The sequence below is a fragment of the Diuraphis noxia genome, unplaced genomic scaffold, assembly GCF_037042655.1.
Source record: "Diuraphis noxia isolate RWA-SAM2 unplaced genomic scaffold, SU_Dnox_SAM2 contig0002, whole genome shotgun sequence".
Taxonomy (NCBI): domain Eukaryota; kingdom Metazoa; phylum Arthropoda; class Insecta; order Hemiptera; family Aphididae; genus Diuraphis; species Diuraphis noxia.
Window position 1 is genome coordinate 48432504 of NW_028301712.1, and position 16708 is coordinate 48449211.

At 29.2% G+C, this 16708-nt stretch overlaps 1 protein-coding gene and 1 long non-coding RNA gene across 4 annotated transcripts; both read left to right on the plus strand.

Moving 5' to 3' along the window:
• The first annotated feature begins 135 nt into the window (after nt 1–135).
• LOC107166780 (uncharacterized) lies at nt 136–12275 on the plus strand. 3 transcript variants are annotated; one of them, XM_089221212.1, is made up of 7 exons: nt 136–717; nt 3403–3588; nt 4596–4701; nt 6906–7034; nt 8097–8247; nt 10105–10385; nt 10465–12275. In XM_089221212.1, exons 1-6 carry the CDS (start codon nt 609–611, stop codon nt 10348–10350), a joined length of 927 nt encoding a protein of 308 aa, XP_089077338.1. In that variant the 5' UTR covers nt 136–608; the 3' UTR covers nt 10351–10385; nt 10465–12275. The 3 variants fall into 3 exon arrangements, with proteins under 3 accessions (XP_089077338.1, XP_015371056.2, XP_015371057.2); XM_015515570.2 differs by having other exon boundaries at nt 10105–12275; XM_015515571.2 differs by having other exon boundaries at nt 142–717; nt 6921–7034; nt 10105–12275.
• Nucleotides 12276–13325: 1050 nt separating this feature from the next.
• Nucleotides 13326–14334, plus strand: LOC149058591 (uncharacterized). The gene is made up of 2 exons (XR_016190612.1): nt 13326–13528; nt 14156–14334. It is a non-coding gene; the product is annotated as an uncharacterized LOC149058591 (long non-coding RNA).
• Nucleotides 14335–16708: the final 2374 nt, after the last annotated feature.

Below are 16708 nucleotides of genomic sequence, written 5' to 3' on the forward strand. Positions count from 1 at the left end.
TTGTAACAGGTCGTTATAATTGTTTGTTTTATATTATGTGCTAATGCTTATGCATAATATTATGTATAAAACATAAACTTATGTGTACATATTATGTATATATATAATCATCATCGTTCGGAGCTCTTCGACATTTATTATCTCAGTTATAGACCAATTATGAGTTGTTCTTCCTCCTCGTCAGTCGTCTCCGTATATTATTATTGTTATTATACCTAATTCTATAATATTAAATAGAGAGCAGTAAAATAATTATTATTGTGCACCGGTGCCGCACGTACAATATGTAAATCATGTGTATTTAATAAATAATAATACTATCGCGATATATTATAATATATACTCATCGTACATTAAAGCACCACTCAACGACTAGAGTTCCGTCGTTGCCTCGTTGGTACGAGTTTTGAATATTATAATATATTATAGTGCAGTTACCCACATCGTGAGCAACAGGTCGCGCTCTGGCCGCCCAAAGTAAACGCGTATGCATGTCCGAGTGTTGGGAGATCCAACGGTGTGATGTGATTGCTGTATTTTTCGACACTCGTCGTTATTATATTATTATTTAGCTATTATTTTTTATTGTCATTCCGATAACACCGCCGATGATTATGATCTTTGCAATGGTCTTGACGTTCGTGATGTTCGTCTGTTCGGCGTTTTCTACCGCAACCGCTGCACAACAGTCGAAGTCGCCCAAAGACCACGAAAACGGTAAGTCGATCTTTATGTTCTGAACTGTTCTATAATATAATACGATATAGAATCTATATCGTATTATCGTTGGTTATACTTGTTCGTCATTCGTCGAGAAATTTTTTTCCCGTTGGAAAACTATACGATAGGAATTTTCTGCCCTATGCATTGTCGTAGGTATTATAATGTATATCATATATAAACTAATATAGGCATCACGATATATACCCTAAACCCAGGCACGGAACGATGGGGGGGCAATCGCGGTAGTTTTCCGGGGCCCCGCGATTTTAAAATTATAATTAAGGCTCCGCAGTTCTTAAATGATATTTTATACTTTTCAGAGATTAGTTAGTTTGGATAATATATGTAATGTGGCTGTTATTTATTTTGCCCGGGGCCCAGCAAATCCTAGCGCCGTCCCTACCTAAACCAGGGTTGGTGAACTTACGGGACGCGTGTCAAAGGTGGCACGTTGGTCAAATATCATAGGCACGCGAAAAATAAAAATTATAAAAATTATGGTATTTATTATGTAGGTACTTATACTATTTAGTGTTTACGACTTAGGGCATGTGAACATTTTTCAAAACATTGATTGGAAAAATTTGGCACTTGACCCAAAAAAGTTTCACCAGCTTAAACCCTTCCCAGTTATTCATAATTTTTTTTATCATCAGGTGTATCATCTTATTCGTGAGGATAATAAAGCTTATGGAAAAATTTAAAATAGATGAGGAACGAGGTTTCATCAGCACTCCGAATAATAGTTTATCAAGTTCATCTTATGCGGCCTCGGTGAAGTTCGTCAAATGTCACTGAGCTGCCAATAATTATACAGCTAATATGCGGCTCAAGAGTGTTATAAATTATAATTAATCACTATATGATGTGCGTAAAAACGAACGGACTTACAAAGCAGAGTACCTATACCTGTAATGCCTATAATATCCCAGTTTGAAGATCTCAGACCTTGAACCGAACGTGTTTATTTGCTGTGTGTATTTAATAACGCACGTGTAAGCGCTGTGCTAAAGTGCCGTCTCGCTTTTTTTCGGGTGCATACGAATAATAATAATTATAACATGATAAATTATTGGTGTATATGTACCTACCTATACGTATTACTGCTACAGCAGTTCACTAACCCCCGTACTGCGTGTTGATAACTTTTTATGTAGGTACCTATATATATTATGCAATAATAGGTAAGCAAATACTGTTTTAGCTGCGGTGTTATAATACCGTTAATCCATTTATACGATGTATAATGATTTAGAATAACTGAATAACGCGCCTCATCATAATCAAATTAATCGATTGATGTGTACCTAAACTTATAATAAGTATAATATTATACCTGTATAGTGTATATATAGTGTAAATATGTGTGTCTTACTTTGTGGGCTCGTATTTCTTGACATCTTTCGAAGAATAACTTTTATGGACCGCATAAAGTATTTATACATTATTTGCAGCGTGTTGGTATTAAAATCTAATGTTATTTTGATTTGGCCCAGTTTTTAAAGTGGTTTATCTGGAAAATTAATAATTTTTAGACGGGGGTTGTGCTTATGTGGCCTGCATAAAAACAAGCAGCCTATTAAAAAAATAAAACCAAAATTACAATTACGCCAAAGTGGAGGGGGGCGATACCTATATAAACTTAAAACTATTTCGTCTCGCGTAAGTACCAAATTAAGTTTGCAGATACATGCCTAATATTTAAAATATATTATTGCGGGTTGGTTTGATGAACATTTGAAATTATAATTAAGTAACCATAATAATGATAATCACGGTGGATCATAAATTCCACTTCCTTGAGTTTTTATCATTCTAGATGGGTTCCATGGATAAGCCCTGTGATGTTGGCTTGTACAAGATGATTTAAATTTGAATACATTTCATACAATAATATGCGATTAATATAGTTGTAACATTTGGATACTTTTTTGTATATTTGAAATACTTATGCCTGAAGTATTTTTATTATGTATATATCATTATATCAAATACTTATAATAAAATTGTTATTTTAAAAATACAAAATTCTTTTAAACTAGATTTTCAGTTTGGATTTTTTCTCCTAGAAATGACTTATTATTGTCAACAAGTCGATAAAGACGTACGATGATTAAATATTGTTATCGACGGTAAATACTTGATAACCAATCCAAACATAATATTACGTGGAAAATAATTTATGTATAAAAATGTATGTAGTTAACTTAAAAGTATTTTTACTTATATTCAAATACCTATTTGAAATACTATAAATTGTAAATAGTATTTTTAACATAAGTATGATACCGGGAAATGGGAATAGTCCAGTAAATTTAAAAAGTGTTCTGTGATCTCTTTCTAATCAGAACTAGGTACCCATTTTCATAACGAATCGTTAAGGATCTTCTTATTTTGAAAAATATAATGTTGCACTTTTAGCCTTTAGGTATAAACAGTGCTGTAGCTAAGGAGCCTTAAGAGCTTAAGACCCCCTCCCCGCTGAAAACATCAACCTTACTATATTTTAAGAAGCCGATAGTATATACTACTCTAACCCTAGCAATATAATATTGTAGCCTTTACCCCTAGGAAAAAAGTCTTGACTACGGAACAGGGGACAAATACATGTTATTTACTCGCTGGTAATTATTAATTATATTGTACATTTATTAAAATATAATTCATTATATTTTGCAGCGGCGGTGGGTTTACATCGTTATGTGTATACGGAATTGCCGTTCGTATACCACTGCAGCAATAGCCTGCAATGCCCTGCCGAGTTCGGTTTCACCAGGTGCGAAAATCACATGTGTGTGTGTGACGAGAATTACTATCAGGTGTTCAACAAAACTTCGGAGACAGCCCACTGTCGCCTATGTTCACGTGAGTCATGATTTTATCAAGATACGTTGAATATCCGTATCGATTTAAATATAATTTGCACCTTTATACATCTCTTAAAAAGGACGTGTGTCTATGTCCCTATGCCCCTGTGAGTAGAAGGAATTTTTAGATTGCTTTAATTTAGTATTTTGTAGGATTTATACCAATAATTTATAATTTTCTTGTATATTAAGTAGTGTTATAAAACTCAATTTAGTATATTTATTTTTCTTGTTGGAGATATTTAGAAAACAGAATAGGGGCTAAGGTCTAAGAGAATATTAGTTATTTTGAACTTTTTTTACAGTTCCAACAGTTCCAATAACTTTTATATAAATAAAATTATTTCAAAGCCTTTTTTGGAAAATAAACTATCTTAGCTAAACTATACCTATAACTATCTACGAAAACAATTATAATTCAGTTTTAAAAATGCTGAATATCACGAACTAATTATTTTTTATTAAGTTTGTCGGTTGAAAAATCTAAGTCCTCCACGAATAATTTTTAAATGAACAGTGCTCGATGCTCAATTATCGTGAAAAAACAATAAGTAAATGATCTTTAGCTATAGAGTAGCATTTTAAATCTAAATTTTAATAATTTCCCATTATTTTAATTTTATTTTTTTGTCGATGAATCCAATTTTATTCTAAATGAAAATATTGATATAATTCTTCTCGCATAGTTTTAAAAGTCTGTTTATTTTAATTCTAAGAAAGCATATATTATGCCACTGGATAATATTTGCTATTCAGGAGGGTAGTTATAGAAATTACCATAATATTTTTAACGTCATCTCATTAATTTACTTACCTGCATACCAATAATTTAATTTAAAAACAATATAAAACAAATAATAGCAATTTTTTTTATTTTACTCTATTATTTTATATAATTTAAGTTTCAACGATATATAATATGATAATAATAGTAAACTATAATTTATCATTCAGTAAGCTGTCACCAGCTCTTGTCACATTGTACCTTTATATTATATTGTATAGTGTTCCAAGAAAGTTGCGCCGTAACACAATGCTGTGAAAATCCGCATGCTACTATTTGCTTCGACGGATTGTGCGTGTGCAGACCTGGAATGGACGAAGAATGTCTGTGAGTATGATATAATGTAAATCTATAGGTGTCGAAAAGTATATAAATACTCGAATATGTGTCGATGTTACAATATATTGTTATATACCTACCGACTTTTTAGGAATTTATTATGTATAGGCAATTTTCATGATATTTTATGAAAAATGAAAATTATATAATAATATATTATATACTCCTGTTAAATCATTTATTTCAATACGAATATATATATATCTTAATTGAACACAAGGCTGCATAAGTTGCTTTAAGTTGCATTTTTATTTAGTGATATTCAACTCTATTTGTTAAATATATTACATTTATAGAACGAACCATTTAAATTATTGATATACTTTAACGCATATAATCTTTTTTTCGATAACTCAATTATCTACTTGATATCATTATGTTTCGAAATAAAATAACTATTAACAAAATATGTTTATAATTAATTAATTAAACTGTTTAATATTAGTAATATTCTTATCAATGTTTACTTGTGTATATAAAAATGCTTTAAGTACATAATATATCAGGATAAAGTTCTTCTTTATAATTAATATAAAAAATATATTCATTACATCGAGATAAATAAACATTTATAATTAATGTAATATAACGAAAATGACGTAGTTGGTTTAAATACATACATAGTCAAATAGTCTCATATCTCATATGTAGTATAGTGCTATATTCGTATAGAATAGTCAGAATAGGTTATCTAACTCGATGATTGTTTTAAAAAATACTTTTTGAGACTCAATCGTTTTCGATGATAATGAAACCAGTAGCGCAACCAGCTAGGAGAATGGACTTATAACCGGACCTTCCCCCTTAGTATTTATTTTTTATACAAATTAAGATGGTTTATTTTGTCAAACTCTCTGAAAAATTGGTGGTTGGTTGCGCTACCTACTGAATAAAACTAAAAATAATATTAAATTAAAATTCTATCATAGTGTATATATGTATTACGATTTACGGGTAATGTTAACATTAGCCGGTTGATATGATATTATCCTGCTAGGACCTTTGGGATAATGTTATATCAATTATAAGAATGTATCAGTTATTAGATAAAATAATTTAAATTTACTAAAAATTATGATTATCATAAAAGACACAATATTTTTGAAATATAATAAGAGTAAAATATAATTTTTTTTTTTATATAATATTTATTATATTACATAGCGTTTAATGATTTACCAATAACTCTCACGTTTGATTTAGAAGGTAGATTTACTTATTTTATAAATATTATTTTAAATGTAAAATTAAAAACTCGCAATTACTCAAATTGTATTAAATTTCACAAAACACTATACAAAATTCAAACTTATATTGAATTTAGAACTTATGACATTATCCACTTATATTAATAGACTAAAATTAACATTACTCTGATAGTGTTGATATTTCAAGGTTTATAAGTGAAGAATAATTACTAGGGAACGGACTTAAACGCCATAAAAAATAAGAAAAATGTCCTAAAAAAATACTTCAATATCAAAAAATTCACAAAAAGCTAAAAATTCCATAAAAAACAATTTCGAATTTAAAATTTAAAATTTATAAAAAATACATTATTGTGAAATATTTATATGATAAAAAGTATTTAAATACAATAAAAATTATTATGTTATATGTTGTATCTTGTATGTATGTACTCGTATACCTGTGTCTACAGTCTACACGTGTCAAAAATAATTTCTTCTGGGTTTATCTAATCGGTAAAAGCATAATAAATATTAATTTTTTAGAATTAATGTTCATACATTTTTATCGAATTTTATCCATTTCTACGTAAAAATGACTTAAAAATATAAAATTCTCTAAAAATGTAATAAAGTCTTAAAATGCAAAGTAAAAATTACATTTTTTAGCTCCTTGATGCATGAAATTAACTTTGTGCGCTTGGAAAGCAATGTTTTCGGAAAAATATGTAATTTGCATTCAAATCCGTTCTCTAATAGTTGCGCATAATTCAGAACGCATGCAGCTAATGTTGATTTTTTTCAACTTATGTCATCAAAATAATTATTATGTTAACATACCCGTAATACATCATTTACCACTTCAAAATCGAAGATGGAGATCATTTCCATCTCGAATTTCTACATATAATATACTATTTCTAATACTTTAACAAAACATTTCACTTAATATTATATGCGACATTTCGTGGTTAGTTGATCTGACCACGTGCCATTTTAACACAGTTCGGGGATTTACAGAGGCAGGTACACGCCGACGCTGGGTATTCAGTTGGCCAACACTCTTTCGGTGTCATTCGCATTCGTCTTCCTCGCCATCACATTCATCGCGGTCATCAGGAAAACGTTGTTCAGGTAATAAGTTACAATTTACAGTATAGAATCCACTTATAATTATGCTGTATATGGCAATATTCCGGATAAAACGATAATTCCCATCGAGTAGCAGATCTAAAAGTCACGCTGAGGGTGGAGGTGAATTTTTCAAAAATTAAATTACCTTTTTTCTGCCCAATATAGTGTATAAGAATAACGTAAAAAACTATCCGCCACTGTTCTCATCCGCATGTACTTGGTTGATTTTATATCACACGTGTGCAGTAGGTATATTTTTGTCATTTGGATATAACTACGATTTGATTTTATATAGGTTCCTTAAAAATCGTTTAAGGAAATTCTACTGAAAATTATTTATTTTAATATAATACATTGCTTATAAAAGCGATAGTACAAAAGAAGGTAGATACCTACTTACTGGCTATTTATTTATCATCATCTCGCGTGCGTTTCTTCTATATGTATAGGTACATTTTACAAGAAATAGAAATACTTAACAACAATCTTTATTACAGACCATATATAGGTATACTATACTTGATTCTAATCCCCATTCCTCATACAGGCCCAAACTTTTACCATACAAGGTTTTCTATATCCTATCACCAGTTACCTGTGCCTACTAAATATTACCCACCCTTCAAACGACTATTCTCGGGTTTATTCCTAGGGCTAATAATAAGTCTATTAACTTAGACTAATAAAAAAATTAACAACAAAGTAAAGTCCCTTTAAAATATTATAGGTGATTCGACCGATGCTCCACCCCATATCGACTTTCGTGTCCTTCCAAGTCCAATCAGCTCCAAGCTATTGCTCCATTTTCTGTTCCTAGACGATTTAATTGTACTCGCACTATTTGTAAATATCTTCTATTATACTTTGAGCCAAGTCCGTATTAAATTAATAATTTAATAAATTAACATGATATAAAGATACTAGGTATATATTCTATCGATGACCAAATGTTTGGAACTCTATGGTTTATATATTCCGCTTTAAACTATCGCGTCCCCCCAACGGGGCAAAATATTTTAGGTTTTTTTTTTACCCATGTTTGACTTAGTAAATTGTTTACAGGTGCAGTTTTTGTCGGTCTGATTCGATGAGTAGAGTAGCCAGCGACAGTTCGATGAACGAATTTGTCAAGCAAAAAATGCAAAACAGACCGCCGTGTTACGACGACATAGAAAAAGACCGTAAAGTTCCTATTTTTGACTACAATAATCAGGTGAGTTTATCACATTGTATTATAATATAATAATATAGTGTCATAAGTAACCGTAAGATGAGAAGAAGTGATTTTTACCATTCATATTTTCCAATAACCGCTTATAAGTTATAGCACTCTTTCGGGAGTTAAACACGTTATTCATTAAATTATTATTTAAAATTGCGTTGGTATAATATTATACAGCTTTATACGACCATCATATAACTATAAACATTTCCTTTATCGCGCCTTGACGTCATTCAATTATACATATATATTATATTTAGATACTCCTATAATGTAAGACTGGCGTTGACAAGTTTAACACTTTGAGATTTAAAGTTTATTTTATTTTAACTTTTTAACTAACTTGATTGATTTTTAATCAACGTGAAATCAACTCAATAAATTTTCACTTTAATAAGCTACCTAAATTAATATATTGTGTTCTAAAGTTTATTTTATTTTATTAAATTTAAGTCGATTTTGATTTCATGTTGAAAAGCATTTCGGGTAATTTTTGGTGTGAATTAATTTTAAGAAAACTTCAATAAAATACTATAAATGTCTAAAAATATAGAACTACTATTGTTTTTTTATTATTATTAAGTTTATATACCTTATTACTTTATTAGGTATTACATCAGGTACCTATTTAGTTTAGAGTCGTTAAAAAATTAAAACAGGATAGTGCTATAAATAAAAAAATGTGTACTTATTTTTTAACTTAACTGTGTTATTCATCATTAATGCATCTTTACTTTACTCAACTTAGATACTTAAAAAAAACTTACTCAACTTGTCCAGTTTTCCTATAATGTTGATCGTAAAATAGTTTTTTTTTCTGCGTGAATCATTGTATTTTAGATTTTGAGCGGAGCGATGAATGTATTGATATTTTTACCATGATGGGGTTTTTTTTTGTGTCTGTCATCACGTATTTGGGCAATAAAAGTGCTTCGATTTTTGACTTCAGTACCTCGTTCGATCAGAAAGTGAATCTATAGTTGGTACTTTGGGGAATCAAAAATAAAAATGTCTTAATATTTTTTTAAATAATCGGGGTAAACAAACTAAAAATTAAGAGAAAAACGGGAAATTTTACGCACAATCAGTTTTCGACAAAATCGATTTTGGTTTTTGATGTAACTTTAAAACAAATACCTAACCATAGATACATGACATTTTTTTTCACCGAATGTTTATATAAGTATATTCTATCCACTATGCAATTTTCAAAAAATGTTAACTTAAGTTGAACTATTCATAGGTATATGCAATTCATAGTCACGATTTTTTTTTATAAGCATTCAAAGTTTGAGTTTTGACAACATATGTAAAAATCACAAAAATTCGTAAATTATTTTATGCTAGAAATTCATAAAAAATTTTCCTTTTATATCTAGGATTTGAAAATTTAATACAAGGATCCTAAAATATTTTTACAATATTAATTGAAAATTAAAAGAAATACATAGTCACAGTTTTTTTTACAAATATTCAAATTTTAATTTTCATAACATACGTAAAAATCACGAAAATTCGCAAATTATTTTAAGCTAGAAATTCATAAAAAAATTCTTTTTAAATCTAAGATTTGAAAATTTTTAATAATCTATAATACATCCTAGACAAATAAACCTTCTCCGCTCAGAATCGTTTTTCGTATACAATGATATTATAACATTCGTATCAAATTTAATTCCATCCATTACAGTAACCCACTTGTAACCTACTGTACAGCAGAGCGACATCCACGACTTACCCGCTTTTTGACCTTGATCGGCTCCGTACTGTTTCCAAAAAATTGGGTCTTAATTCGTGTTTTATTCAAAGATTATTTATATTATTGTTACGATATTTATTATTTATCAGCCACCGCCCGAGTACGACGCCATTAATTTCGGTCGCCCGGGCACGTTCCTGCAGGGCACCCGCCTGAATTCATCTCTGTCGATCAGCAATGAAGTGGAAATGAACATGGCCCCGCCAAACTATTCGACGTTCACAACTGTCACCGAAGTCCCGACGACTTCTGGAGGTGCGATCGGTCGGACCAACGATGAAATAATCCTCACGCAGCCGATCTATACGAATCGCGAATTTTTGCGGCTCGCGTAGCTTTCCGTTGTGCAGATATCCACGCGGCCATATATGTATAATAGATATTAAAATTATATATTATATTATTATGTTATATCATAATATCACTATTGATTGGTTTTACTTTTGTAGACAATCTGTAGTCTCGCGATCTCTATATTGATACAGATAACTGCGACATAAATACATAATACATATATTATAATACCCTACGGACCGCAGTAAAATACGTAATAAATTATTACTAATAATGTACGAAGCACAATGATATAATATTTCGCGTACCGTCTATAATATTAAGCGACATCGTCGGATAACTATATATTTTGTACGTATTGTGCACTTTTTTTTTTAATCCCTTCTCGTACTGTACTGTAGTCTGTAAGAATCAATACACATATTTATAGATATATATACCGGTTGATCCATTTAACGAGAGATACTCATTATTAAATTAAAAAAAGTTTTTAAAAGTATACTTTTTACTATACTAGAAATACACTTTTACCTTTTTTTTTTAAATATTATTTCCAAGGCAGAATATATTTTTTGAAGAAGTTCTATGTATAAATTGATTTTTGGAGTTATAGTTTATGAGTTACAACAGGCGGGGTTTCTCGCAAAATGTTGATCCACTGATCCGATTTTCTAAAAATTAAATACTCAAAACAGTCATAATTAATAAACTACTTGTCCGGAATTCTATATTTGTATAGATCGAGATACTATAAACTAATAACAAATTAATGTTATCGTTTAAAAGACAAAAAATAAATAATAACGACACAAAATAGTTGGAAACAAAATGTTTTCAATAACCTTAGTTTCTTATCAAATAATGAGTGTCTTACGTTGATCCTCACGTTGATGAATCATCCCGTGTAATAGATCAATATGGATACCACGACTTATAAGGGGACGCTACACCCGCATGTGTTGTCTCCGTCTTACAAGTGCGTAACATATCAAATTGTACGCTTAGCAGATCACGTTTAGCTCCGTTAATTAGAAATTTAGTGATAGTAAACTTCTTATAATAATTAAAGGTGACATTATGATGGAAGGCTTCTCTTATTAGGCTTTTTATTATATTTTAATTTTAAAGCGAGTTATAAGTATTTTAAGGTATACAAATAATTTACAATTTTAAAATACTAATAACTCGCTTTAAAATAAAAATACAATAAAAAGCCTGAGAGAAGTCCTCCATAATAATGTTACCTCTAATTTTTATAAGAGATAAACTCACACTAAATGTTTAACTAACGGAGCTAAACGTGATCACCTGAGCGTAAAATTTGCCATGTTACGCACGCTTGTAAGACGGAGATACAACACATGTGGGTGTAGCGTCCTCTTAACGATTTACGACCGACGATTGTGTACAGAAGACACTAAATCGGCCACTTTATATAATATTATATGAGTTGATCGTGCGTGTTTGAATATCCGAAATAATAATAATTATTATTATATTGCATTATGATTTTTTTTCCTTTTCGTTGTTCAGTATTTGTATTTGTATTATATAATTGTTTTTGCACATTTTAATTTTATTGTATGCGCGTCATAATATACATTTTATTTATATATATCTATATTTTAATAATCATCGTGATATGGGTACCTATTTAATGTAATAATGTTGTGATATTATATAGTAAAACTAATGACTGTTATTGCTTATTTATATATTATTATATTATAGATGACGTAAGTAGACTCGCGTACCTATCTAATACGTATACGCGGCCTATTATTAACTACGAACACCTACTACTGATGATATTATGAAGTGTGAACGTTTAATTCACTTTGTTTTTTAACGTCATCCGTTGAAAAATTATCATTGTATAATTTATACTATGTACCTACCTACCTATGTATATTATGTTGATGTTAAATTGCAAGTTAATATACGATTTCTAAACATTTATAATAAATTAATAGCAATAATACCTATTATTTCCTCTTTTTTGAAATTCTTTACTTTAGATAACTATATTTGTATATTATGTGCCTATAATTTAATTAGAAATACGATTTTTTTTATATTTATATAAAATTATCAGGTGACTAAGCGCATGCCGAAAACAATGTTTATTCGTATATTAGATTATTGGATATACGCGATTGCATTATATTATTGTGCCATTGCAATGTTGTGCACATATATTGTGCTTTTTCCTCTAAGTAATATTATTATCTCATGACTATCAGTAGATTGTAATGGCGGACTGCATTTTTTCGGAGTTGATATAATAGAAGATTGTTTTAGTCATGTTAAAATTTACGTTAGTGCTTCTAAGATACCTAAGTAAAGTTCTGCTTGAATTTTGGTAATTTTAGCGTTTAACTATAGAAAAGACATTACATAGTTAATAATGAAGAAGCCGTTAGTACAAACAACAAATTAACTATAAAAAAAATAGTTAATGTATAAATGATGTGTTAAAAACAAAATCAAAATCAAAAACCAACTTCCATTTTCATCTTTTGTTTTTAAGTTTAAAATATTATTAGGCACGTAAAGTAGGATTAAACGACGAATTGAATAAAGTTTAAAGTCTGAATCATAAATAAGAGATAGGTAACATTAAATTTTAAGCCTATAGCTAACTAGAATTTTTTTAATGGTAAACAAAAGCAATATTACAGTCTACAAAATGAACAAAACTCAACTTTTTATTAAATATTTTAAATCTATTAAATTCGTTTGAACTTGATTCAACTTGGCCAAACTTGATAATCACAAATAGATAGTATACCTTACCATACCTGTTGTTACTGCCGAATCCGGAAAATGTTTCTTTAGTAAATTAAAATTAATCTAAACTTAATAAACTTACCATCACATGCTCCTGCAATAACGATTAAAAAAAAAATATCAAAAAAAAATAACAAAAAATGTCGATTTTGAAGACGTAGTTGTAGAAGATTTTGCATCAAGTCATGAAAGATTAAATTTTTAATCATAAATTATCATATTTAAAAAATGTTTAGGTACCTACTAATGGGAAATGGCTATACAAATAGGTGTAGATACCTACTAGATAAGTACTAATTTTTCTTATTTAAATTAGGTGCACCATTTACTATATATAGTGCATAATTGGTACTATCTATAAGTCAGTGCAGGCGTGATGGCGAAAGGAGTAATCGAGAGGCAGCCATAATTTGATTTCATAAGAACTAGGTACGTTGTACAACTTTTTTTATTTTTCATATTTAAAATGTATCAGAATGCAATTTGTAACAGCTGAATGGGTAAATATTAATATAAGAGTTTGTCGTCATTGTATGATAATTGTAGATAAATATTACAATGCGAATGATTAATAAAAGCTATATAAAATATTATATCGGTAGCGTATTTAGCTAGTCAGGCACTTATGCGGTTTGATTATAGGTATATAGGTAATAAACTAATAACTATAATAAGTAGGTAGTCGGATGACTCTAAACGTTAATTATTTTATGTTATAACTTACTACCGCAGCACAAACGGACAGGAAGACGAATATATTTTACTATGTTGTATTAGGCACCATAATACTTACCAATAAATACCAGCTATATACCGTATTGTTATTATTATCATCATCATCATCAATTCATCATCAATCATCATCGTCACAAGTTCTGTTTTGTGATGTAGTAACAATTTAATATTTATTATAACTGTAATATATAATAATAATAATAATAATAATAAGCATACTATTACTGTATATAGTATAGTATTTAAGTGGCCACGTTATAGGTGGCTTCTTTTTTTTTTTTTTTTGGCCCTTCTTATAAGATATTTATTTAATAATTTTAGTGATATAATACAAGTTTGATGAATTAAAAAAAAACTAAGATGGTGGGAGATGGCGTAGCAGCACTCAGCAGTACTAATCTATACTAATTTTCTTTAATAAGATAGCTTGTGTATTATATTATATAATTATAAATTATAATATATTTGTAATAAAATAAAATACCTACTTTTTTTTCTTATTCTGGCGGCCCTCATACTATTTATAAATGTGTAAATTGGCCAGTAAACTACAAAAGGTTGGACCACCCAATATGGACAGTATACACTATACATACGTAGTAGGTATAATTTAGCGGTGTGCAGGCTTTAGACGTCCGCATAATATTATTAAGATGAACGCAAAAATGTTTACCTATATAGGTATTAATATGTTTAAAAAAAATAGTCAGTGCTCGAATTTTTGGTAGGGGCAGTATTGTACAGAATTAATGGGGCTCCATTGATTTTATTTTTTTTCCACATACCCTAACTTTTTTTCTTACTAGGGCGGAGCGACGGCACCAACTTATTCCCGAAATGATTTTTATTAAAACGAGGATTTAAATATTGCTGTTAGTGCATTTTTAAATTTTTGATTCTGAGTGGAGCAAAAGAATGTATTAATTTTACAATGATATGTGTTTTTTTCCATCTGGCATCAACTATTGCGGGGAAGTTAAGATATATATTTGTAAGTTATAAAATAGTTTATAAGTATTTTCACCTGTCTCTGCGGTATAATATTATTGTACAGGTAATTATAGTACTTTAGGTACTCACTTGATATCATATGTTTGACAAATAACTCGTAGATAGTAAAGTGTCTACATAACAATAATATAATGATAATGATTGATATGGTGACGACACGTCAAGTGGCCACGTAAATGGTCACGGCATTTATATTTCGCTTTAAAGTTCAATATAGGTAATATCGTATATGTATAAAGATAAACGCGAAAACATTTAAGTTGTTTACTTATAAGTATTTAATATGTATCTTAGTTTAAGTTTATAGAGTGAGTGCCCACCTATTCAGTAATCTCGAGTAGATTTCATATTATCTAGGTAACTAGTTAAAAATATACAAAATAATAAACACCTACTCGTGTATTATTAACTCTGTAGATTAACGATTACGAAGCAACTTAAAGCCTTAAAGGCACACAATAATGTTTATATAGGTGTACCTACCGATATAATAAGTAATACCTATTATAATCTTAGATAGGTACAAATAACGCATGTAGATTTCTGTGACCACGTAAAAGCAATCAATATCGATTAACAATCCAAACGATTTGAACTCGACTACGTCATGTCAAGTGCGAATCTTTAACCTAAACTTGATACAATGGAGATTATTATAATAATTATCTTACCATATAAACTATTTTCTTGTCATATTGCCATATTAATGGATATAATAAAACATAATATATATATACAGTAATATAGGTGCATTAATGAAGTAAAAATTCAGTATGTAGTTTTATGATTATCAAAATGTATAGTATGATCATATGAATACATCATTCTGTGTAGCTTAACTATTAATATATAGCAGGGGTGATGGCCACAGCTCACAACGAGGCTCGCGAGAGGCATGCGGCTATTATAATAGTCTGAGTAGTGTAAAAAATAGATGATCTTTAATTTTTAATAAAATGAAAAATATATTTTTATTTTACAAACATATCTTAACAATAGGTTCGCTTCGAATAAGCTTCTATAATTTGCGACTCTCAAAATAAGGTTAGTGGCCGCCCCTCTGATATATAATATAAATATATTATATAGCCACCGTTTTAACATAATTTACAAAACCATATTTTAAAAACGCATTTTAATATAACGAACACGCCATTATCTACCTACTACCTACATATGCTATTTTTGAAGTAGTTGTTTTGCATTTTTATAGCACGTATTTTGTTAAAATTCGAACTTCAAATGTTTATTAAAAAAAATTGTGACTATTTTATAATATTTTTTTAACTGTCAATGTAACAATATATTTGGAGCTTTATACAAAATTTTGAAGTTTTTTTTTACCAACCGAATAAAATTTTACAGTCATTTATAAAAAAAACAAAAAAAAACGAAAATTTCAAACGTCTATAAATAACTTCAAAAGATTTGAAATATTTTATCATACATAGAAAATGCCATTATAAACATTCAATGAATATTGCATGTGCCTACAGTAATTTGTTTTAGAATTACATTAATATCAAAATTTGATTTTCTCAAAAATTGATTTTACATAAAAATTCCCGTTTTCCCTTAATTGTTTGTTTTTGTTTTTCCCGGTGCTTTTGAAAACTACAGGGAAATCCTTTGACCTCCCTAGTGCACGAACTAGATTCACTTTCCAACTGGAAAAGCTACTGAAGTTAAACATCGAAGCATTCTTTCAACAACTTATCGAGTACACACACACACAAACATCGTAAAATCAATACATTTATCGCTTATGTATTTGTTTCACAATAAAAACATATTTTAAATAGTTATATTACTATACATTTTCATCTGAAACCATGTATAAAAGTAATTTTATATCAAAGTAAT